General features: G+C 37.0%; 1 protein-coding gene across 2 annotated transcripts in view; it reads left to right on the forward strand.

The window, feature by feature from the left end:
- The window catches only part of RAPGEF5 (Rap guanine nucleotide exchange factor 5), a 249102-nt gene that overhangs the window by 40830 nt on the left and 198504 nt on the right, over positions 1–9768 (forward strand). For both annotated transcript variants that reach the window (XM_032287013.1, XM_032287012.1), the window contains exons 3-5: positions 978–1084; positions 6765–6886; positions 8358–8526. In XM_032287013.1, coding sequence (XP_032142904.1) covers positions 978–1084; positions 6765–6886; positions 8358–8526 — 398 coding nt within the window. The remainder of the gene's footprint in view (positions 1–977; positions 1085–6764; positions 6887–8357; positions 8527–9768) is intronic.

The raw sequence follows: 9768 nt of genomic DNA on the forward strand, positions 1-9768 counted from the left end.
ATAATTAATGTATATCAGGGGTACATGACAGCGTTGTGTGATTTTGTTCTTGAACACCATCTGAGGTTACAGAGTAAAACACTTCTGAAAAAAAAAATATATATATATATATATATGTGTATATATATATATATATTTTATATATAGTAGGTACATAAGTTTACCAAGAAAAAAGTAAAACAATGTAGGCATGTACCCCTGATATATATTAATTTTCATTAACCTTATGAAGACAGCTAATTTTCATTTAGCCCCCTTTGCTTGTGAAACAGCATTGTGCTTTGGAGAAAGGTGCTAGTTATAGAGAAGAAGGTAGTATTATAAAGTAGGACCTAGCCCCCTCTAGATCTAAGAACTACCCTTCTTCATCCTCCAAGAATCAGAGACTCATATGGGGGAATTAGAAGATTAAAAGAAGAAATTAAATGAAATTTTTATCTGATAGATAGAATCATGAAGTAGATGAAACCGGATGCTTGGAATTGGCTATGAACTCCGCGGGTGAATGAAGCTGAAGAGTAAAGCAGCCTGCTGTCAAATTGTGTCATGGTTCGAGATGTTCACTAGATAGGGAAGAAAATTATTTTTCCATCTTCCAAGACCTGTGTATGTTTGCATTCTCAATATGCAGACTTAATACACAATATAAATCCTTCAATTTGCTGTATTGGTATAAATATTGTATTTAAAAACAGTGGATGTTTTACACTGAAAATTTTGTATAAAAGAAAATTATTTATAATTGTAGTTAAATAAAGCAGGTTAGCATCTGGAGAGTAGTTATAGCTTAATACTGCAAGTGGACCAGCAGCTAAAATAAAATAATATAGTTATAGGCTTTATAGCTATCTTGGCTAAAATATGTCTCAGCCTTGCAAACTTGGCTATGATTTTATATATTAGTACGGTTTTGGTAGGTCACAAATTGTCACATTATTGTTTTCTATTTACAGTGACTGTTTGTCTTTTCCATTTAGATTTATGGAGAGAATTCTTCTTGTGCAGGAAGAGCATTGAGGAATATTATTATCGTTCAAGCAGCTGACCTGATAAAGGACAGAGTGAACCTCAAGGGGTTTTACAGGTAGCACAGTTTTCTAACACCTTGTCAGAAATTCTCTGTGAGAAAAAAAAAAAAAAAAAAACCTGTGTTAACACTGTAACTTTGATCAAAGAGAGGTGGACAATATTAGTAGTAGGAGAGTTTGTTTGTTTTATTGAAGAAACTGGTGGTGACTTTTCATTAAACTTAGTAATGCATTTGTTTACAGTTAGATTCCTGTTCTGAGATTAGGGTACGGAATTTCCAGCCCCAAGTGTGGATGAGCTCCTAATACAGTCTCTGCTCTGCTTTCTCTGAGATGTGATATATTGCAGCAGGTGAGGGAATGGTGCTACATTAGGGACTTTAATAAATATAGGTCCGCTCTTCAGGGACCTTATTGAGGTTCTGAAAGAGATGGCAGGTGTCCACCTTGACAGAGGTATGAGAGTAAACAGGTGGGTAAATGTCCAGTTTTAAAGTACAGCTGGACCAAGGCATGGTCACTTTGAAAACTTGATGCGCATGTTTTCATTTTATGGAACTGTTTAAAGAAAAAAACCAAAAGTAATTTATTAGCCTTTTGTTTTGCCAGATCAAGACATTAAGCCACACCAAATGATGCCAAAACTATGAAAGAAAACAAAAAGAAAAGCCACTACCATTTATCACTATTCTATTTCAAAGAAATGACCTGTAATACCCATCAAGAGTAGGAAGAATACTCAGAATTCATGACACTAAAAAAGTAGGAAGTTCTCAGAATAAAGGATATTCCTTAATGTTAAATAAACTTAGCTTTATGATAAATTCATTATAATATTCCTGTTTTTTTCTGTTTGCTGCAGATGGAAAAAATTTTATCATGGCTTGGGTTTTTGGGATAGTAATTCCCAGACTATTGGAATAAGACAGCCTCCTTTGTACTGAGGCATAATTTTGTATAGTAAAATGCACAAATCTTAAGTGTACAACTTGAACTTTTATTTATTACACATCTGTGTAATCATTATCCATTTAGTCACTATTCAGATGTAATGAATTTTCACACCTCAGAAAGTTTCTTTATGCCTCTTTTCAGTCAGTAACCATTTCCTGCAACCACTTTTTAACATCACAGACTTCACAGAATCTATATTCTTCTGAGTCATTAATTGAGCAAAGACCGAAGTGTGAAGTGCAAGGAGAAACCACAGTGAATTAACACTTTAAGCATATTTAATCAATGACATTAGCATTTACATAGGTTTTGAAAACTATGCCACAGGCTAGACATGCCTATTCTGTTTACAAACAACGCTTTTGTATGTGTGGACTTGTGGAGCTTTCTAAAAAGTTCCCAGATCCACCCTTTTCCTCCCATTAAGGGTTCATAGCCCAAGGTCTGAGAACACAAGGTTAGAGCCCAGACCAAATAGGACAGGGAGTAAAAGGGCTGTGTTGGTTGGACGACTTCACATAGAAACTCACTTTAATAGAAATTCCATTTGACCCGGCAATCCCATTACTGGGTATATAGCCAAAGGATTATAAATCTTTCTGCTATAAGGACACATGCACACAAATGTTCATTGCAGCACTGTTTACAACAGCAAAGACGTGGAACCAACCCAAATGCCCATCGATGATAGACTGGACAGGGAAAATGTAGCACATATACACCATGGAATATTCTGCAGCCATCAAAAACGATGAGTTTGTGTCCTTTGTAGGGACATGGATGAACCTGGAAGCCATCATTCTCAGCAAACTGACACAAGAACAGAAAATCAAATGCCACATGTTCTCACTCATAGGTGGGTGTTGAACAGTGAGAACACATGGACACAGGGAGGGGAGCATCACACACTGGGGTCTGTTCAGGGGAAATAGGGAGGAACAGCAGGGCATGGGGAGTTGGGGAGAGAGCATGGGGAGAAATGCCAGATGTAGGTGATGGGGAGGAAGGCAGCGAATCACACTGCCATGTGTGTACCTATGCAACAATCTTGCATGTTCTTCACATGTACCCCAAAACCTAAAATGCAATGAAAAAAATAGATGATGGCATCACCTCTAGAAACATCTGACTTCTCCTTTTTTAAAAAACTAAATTTTTAGTTTTAAGTCTTTGAGTATAGCCATAAGCAAGCTCACAGGATTCATTTATTTACATCAGGCCATGTGTAAGATCAATCATTATTCTCATTTTTTTCCCTTTATTGTTTCTCCATAGATAGAGATTGAAAAAGGACTGGGAGATGCACATTAATCAGGTTCATGGAAAAAGAGCCATCTATCCAAATTAGAACAGATTTAGGATTTGATGGGAAGAGAATAGGGTGAGAGCATGTGTTTTTCTGTGATCCAGCCAGAACCAGCATTCTTTTATAATCTAAGGACTGGTTAATATTCTGGGTTTAAACATGAAGTGCTCCTGTGATTGTCTAGGGATGAATCATTATCATTTGTCTGGTAGTAAATTGAGGTAAAGTATTCCCCATATACCACATGAGAACTCAATTTCAAAACTTTGAAGTGTTTTTTATTCACTTTGTACTGTAGGAAGAATCACACTGGTTTCTGAGACTCTGTTTCTTTTGCACAATAAGTCACTAAATACCATCACCTGATTTATATTTAAGATTCGTATCTGCATTACTCTGAATTAATTGCTAAAAATCTAACTAGAGACAGGAAGAGGCTAAGATAAATCAAATGTTCAGCTCCAGAGATTGGGTAAATTCCTGTTTTGTTAAGCAGTCATATGGGTTTTGAGCGAGTCACTCCCATATCACAATGTTCCTACCTAATATTGAAACTGGAGTTAGATCTGCATGTATTTGGAGCAGTTTCTAGATTGAGTACAAGACTGAAAATACACTGCGGGTAGGAACTACTGTCTGTGTTTAGATTGCTCTGTTCCCACCATCTCTGTTTTCTTTCTCACTGCTCTCCCCTAAATCCTGTAGATTTAGGTATTTTGACCAGATTGTTGTAGGCAATTACAAGGCGTTAAATGCAGAGGCAATGCCGCCTCATTTTGTATGCTTTGGTGATGTTAATGATAGTGTTTATTCTTACCCCTAATGTTTGCCCTGGGGTAGGTGGATCCTTATATGTGATTTAAAACATAACTTGATAAAGTCAGTGGGGGGAATAGAAAGGGATCATGTGCAACAGAAACAGTAGCCTGCTGTGAGAGTGGGGCTCAGTTTTTAATTAATATTGTCATGACAATACTGTGTTGTAGCATATTGAGTCAGAGCCTTGCCTCCCCAAAACAGAGTGAGCCCTTCCCAATGAGAAGGGGAAGCTGGGAGATTGGGGCTTTGTTGTCACCAGCATCACCTGAGAGCCTGTTAGGAACGCAGAATCTGGCCGGATGTAGTGGCTCACGCCTGTAATCCCAGCACTTTGGGAAGCCAAGGCGGGTCGATCACCTGAGGTTAGGAGTTTGAGACCAGCCTGGCCAACATGGTGAAACGCTGGCTCTACTAAAAATACAAAAATTAGCTGAGCGTGGTGGCAAGTGCCTGTAATCCCAGGTACTGGGAGGCTGAGTCAAGAGAATCGCCTGAACTCTGGAAGCAGCGTTTGCACTGAGCCGAGATCACGCCGTTGCACTCAGGCCTGGACGACAAGAGTGAAACTCGGTCTTAAAAAAAAAGGAATGTGGAATCATAGGTGCCACCCAGTCTTACCGTATCAGAATCTATACTTTAACAAAACCACCCAGGTGACTCCTAAGCAGAGTTTTGAGAAGCCCTGTTCTAAGAAGCTTCATCCTTATCACCTGTGAACAAACAAGCAGCTATGTCCATTTGGCCACCTTTAGAGTTTGACAGTTTCGTTTGTTTAATAAATGTTTTATTGTGTGCTTTCATAGTCCAGGTAATGTCAGACACTCAGAGCAGGCTTAAGAGCTGCATTGTTTTGAGAGTATGAATTAAGGTGATACAGTGGTTAATCCATGAGATAAAAGTGCTTTCAAAGCCCTGAGATGCTGGCTAATTGGCAGAGGTGTTGAGGAATTAATTAGTTAATTAACTCTTTGACCCTTTAATATGAAAGGTATCCTATGGAATTAGAAGTTAATCTTGACTGTTTGGTATAATCGCCTGTTTTGTTACCATCTGTTTTCTCATTTTTCTCTCAAAAAACATCCATATATTTCACTGTTAATCTTTATGAGGTCTTATGCTAACATGTATCTGAACATGTCTAGAATTGGCCTAATTGCCTTAGAGTGTCTTTCAAATAGTGACACTTTACCAAATATATTCTAGCTTTTGATGAAAAGTTAGGATACTTGATCAAATATCTCAACAGAAAAGTTTACTACTTTATTTTTCTTCACCCCAGAAAATGTAGCACCCAGGGCAGTTCATATTGTTGGTTATGGAGTGATTCTAGGGTATTTGTAACTATGCTAATCAAAAGAGACAGCAAAATAGGCAATATTTTTCTACTTTGGGAATACAAATACATGTTGGCATCTCTTGGTCCTTCAGTACTGCATATGAAGATAGTTATTATATGATACATTATTTTAAAAAAACATTTTGGCCAGGTGCATGGCTCACACCTGTAATCCCAGCAGTTTGGGCTTCCGAGACGGGTGGATCACTTGAGTTCAGGAATTTGAGACCATCCTAGGCAACATGGCAAAACCCAGTCTCTACATAAAACAACAATTAGCCAGTGGAGAGTACTTGTATTCCCAGCTACTTAGGAGGCTTTGGTGAGAGGATCGCTCGTCTAGCGTGCAGAGCTTGACCCTGGGCGACAGAGCAAGACCCTGTCTCAAAAAAAATATTTTTTCATGATCTTTTCTCATAAAGGAGGGTGAAATTTGATGAAATTTCTGCAAATGACAAAAAATTTCAGAATTTTTTTTCCCATGAGGCTCATACATATTTGAAAAATAGGCATGATGATACTACCTGTGATACCCAGGTTATGACTTTTTAAAAAAAAATAGTTGTATGTTTTAAGACAGATTACAAAGAATAATTTTTGGTGCATGGTTAGTGGAATCCAACACACACGGGTTTACAGTTAGGTGACCTAGGCTACTTAGCTAGTTATATTGATTATATTAAAAAGGTAAACAATCAAATTTATTGTTATTTGAGTAAATTTTAGTGTTCAATCATTGTTTGAAGAGTAGCAAACAAAACTCTGTACCACTGACCGTGGTCCCAATTTTGTCTAACCTTGGAATTATTTTGCTCTCAAAAGGAATAGATAAAAATCTGTAAAAGGTTGAACCAAAGTTTATCACCACCAACTTGAGGTGTGTAGTTTATCAAGGTAAAAGCATTATCTTTATATAAAAGGCTGCTAAATTTATTCCTTCATTTTTCAAGCAAATATATTTTGCGAACTTACTATGTATCGTGGACTGTTCTAATTGTTGGGATTTAATAGTGAGTTTAATATAAAGTTCCTGCTCTCCTGAAAATTATTTGCTAGTGGGAGAAGCAGATACTGTTCATTTGTAAAGAAGTATACTTACTAAATGTTTGGCAATTTGATGAAGAAATAGAGGAGAATTTGACTAAGGAAGTGATATTTGAGCTTTAATCTGAAAGATGAATAAGAGGTATATGCCATTTATTCTTGGGTTGCTTGTTTAAAAAAAGCAAGCACATGAAAGATATTATTTATCGTTTTTATTTATTTATTGGCAAGTGAGTGTCAGCAATATCTTACTGTGAATGGCTTTGCTTTTGTTCAGGAGGAGCTGCGTTGGGTCAGAACTGGTAGACTGGCTTCTAGAACACTGTCCTTTTGTCCAGTGCAGATCTATGGCCATAGGAGTCTGGCAGCTCCTACTGGATATGGGAATTATGTTATCAGGTTAGTATTATGTCTTGAAAGCACAGCGTCATTATTTTATTAAGCTATCAGATGAAAATATACTTAATTTTCTAGAGGATGTTACAGTCTGGATGGAAATATTTTTGAAGATAAGTGTTTGTAAGCTCTCTTATTTTCTAAGTGACAGGTCATCTTTTGATTCACTTATTTCTGTTACACTTCTTGTAAAAATTATTAGGTACTTGCTGATTCATAGACTAATAATACCTGTAAGAGTCCTTCCTCTACCTCCTTTCTTCTGAAATCAATATGCTGCTTACACACTTTTTCAAAATCAGTGACATCTTTAGTTGCTCTAAGTGCTAAGTGTGTGATTTATCTTGTTGCACTTAGGATAATCATCAGAAACTGATTTTATGAGTGGGATGTGTATGTATGCCATTTAAATTGGCTAAGTAATCAAGAACACGTAGAGATATGACCTATGAAAATTAGCTGTTTAAATGGAACAGAAAATAGATGTTAACTGGGAACTAAAATGGGTGACAGATATCTCTTTTCTTAGTTGAGCCCAGAGAATTGAAGGATTAGAAACTGAGCAATCTGTATTCTTTATTTAGATCAGTCTCTCAGCTGCTAGTTGGGCACTGAAAAGCCCTTTTTTCCTATTGATAATAAATATCAAGGGCATACCCCTGGTCCTGTTGTGAAAGAATGGCACAGATAGGGACGTGGGTGTAATCTTCTTACACAGTCAATAATACCCAGCACCTAATACTCTTGTTTATAAAATTGGTTAACTGCCTTTGAGGAATGGAGGCATTATTAGCATACTTGATAGTTACAGGGTTTTGGTTAGCAAAACGTTTTGTACTAATGCTTTTTTGAAAAATCTCTAGCTCTTGATTCCTTTAAAACAGGGTTTCCCCACCTTGGCAGTATTGACATTTGGGTTAGATAATTCTTTGTGGTGAAGGGCTGTCCTGTGCATTATAGGATTTTTAGCAGCATCCCTTTATTCCCTCCAATACCAGTAGCACCCTGCCCAGCGAATGTGACAACCAAAAATGTCTAGACATTACCACACATCCCTTGGGGGAGGCACAGTCACCCTTGGTTGAGAACCATTGATCTAAAACTTGCCATTGTGTTGTATGTGTGTATCACTAAAGTAATTAAATGTACTAATTTGCTTTGGGACACTAAAAAAGATTTCTCCCCATCCTCCTTGAATTACTATTGATTTTATCTGCACCTGTCTCTGAAGCAGGAAAAATATGTACATGTGGATATGCTGGCCAAAGCTTCGAGTAGTAAAAATAGACTAGCCAGTAAGTCCTTTCCAATTCTATGGGATTATAAACATAAATGAGCTTAGAATGTATAATTATAGTCTTAACCCTGATTTCTCCCTAATAATTGTTAGGGCTTTCAGTTTATCATTTGAATTATTACTCTCTCAGTAATATCCTTTAAAAAACTGATCTGTACATTTTTTTGTTTCAAACAGTGGACCAACATCTATACTTTCAAGATACTTATGTTTTCTACCAGTTTTCCTCTGATGAATGTAGCTACTTGTACTGTGAATTTGAACGAGAAGAAGAATGGCAAAATGGTGTCAAGCTTTTATTGCAACTTGTGCCTCTCATTCCTTCTAGAGCTGGCATCTGTGAACTGTAAGTAGATGCTCTCTTGTGCCATTGTATTCTTACACAGACAACATTTATCATGTCCAGGGACTATATTCTGCTCTTTAAGATCACTATCTCATTTAAGAGGGAGTTACTATCCCCATTTTTCAGATGCACATTTTGAAAGATAAATTGTGGAAAATTAAATCCAGCTAATAAATAGCTGGTATTCAAATCCCAGAAGTCCATGCCTCACCAGCTGTACCATGCAGCTTTTAAATTATCATCGTTATAGCGGTAGGTGATCTAAATTAGGATAAAACATATGATTGGGCTTAAGTTGAAATAAAATAATAACTCCATCCTCTTTGCTATCCAAGTCGTGACTTTCCTAAGAAAGAGCTCAACAGAATGTTTCTGAAAATAATCTAGAAGCAACATTTGGCAAATTAAAACACGTGAATCATTATCACATGAAGATACTGAATCACTATATGATTAAAATGAATTAAAATTAATTAGGGAAGGCTTGGGAACAGGACTTGATAAAAGAATTCATAGTTCTAAAATAAGCTATCACCTTGGATAAACAAAGGCATTCTGACATGCCTTTGTTTATCCAAGGTGATAGCTTATTTTAGAATTATCAGTTATGAGTTATGGATTCAAATTTCAGTTAAAAATTTTTTACATATACAGAGCACTTCTGTTTCCAGAATACCTTCCCATATTGTTGACTCTTTCAGTTCTGGGATATTAGTAGACCCAACAGTAAGGTGTTTATGTCATAGATAAGAAAGTAGGTTCAGAGAGAAATACCTGTACAAACATAACAAGGGTAACTCTTACTAGTTAAAAAATGACGATTGTTGAGAAGGAGGCGGAGCAAGATGAGAGAATAGAAGACTCCACCAATTGTCCCCCAGGCAAGGACACTAATTTAACAACTGTCTACACAGAAAAAAACACTCTCACAAGAACCAAAAATCTGCTGTGGTTTATGCCTGTAATCCCAGCACTTTGGGAGGCCAAGGCGGGTGGATCACAATGTAAGGAATTTGAGACCAGCCTGACCAACATGGTGAAACCCCATCTCTACTAAAAATACAAAAATTAGCTGGACATGGTGGCACACGCCTGTAATCCTAGCTACTCAAAAGGCTGAGGCAGGAGAATTGCTTTAACTCAGGAGGCGGAGGTTGAAGTAAGCTGAGATTGTGCCACTGCATTCCAGCCTGGGCGACAGAGCAAGACTCCATCTCAAAAAAAAAAAAAAAAAAAAAAAAA

This window comes from Sapajus apella, unplaced genomic scaffold (genome assembly GCF_009761245.1).
Source record: "Sapajus apella isolate SASKATOON/1434 unplaced genomic scaffold, GSC_monkey_1.0 scaffold19, whole genome shotgun sequence".
Classification (NCBI taxonomy): Eukaryota; Metazoa; Chordata; class Mammalia; order Primates; family Cebidae; genus Sapajus; species Sapajus apella.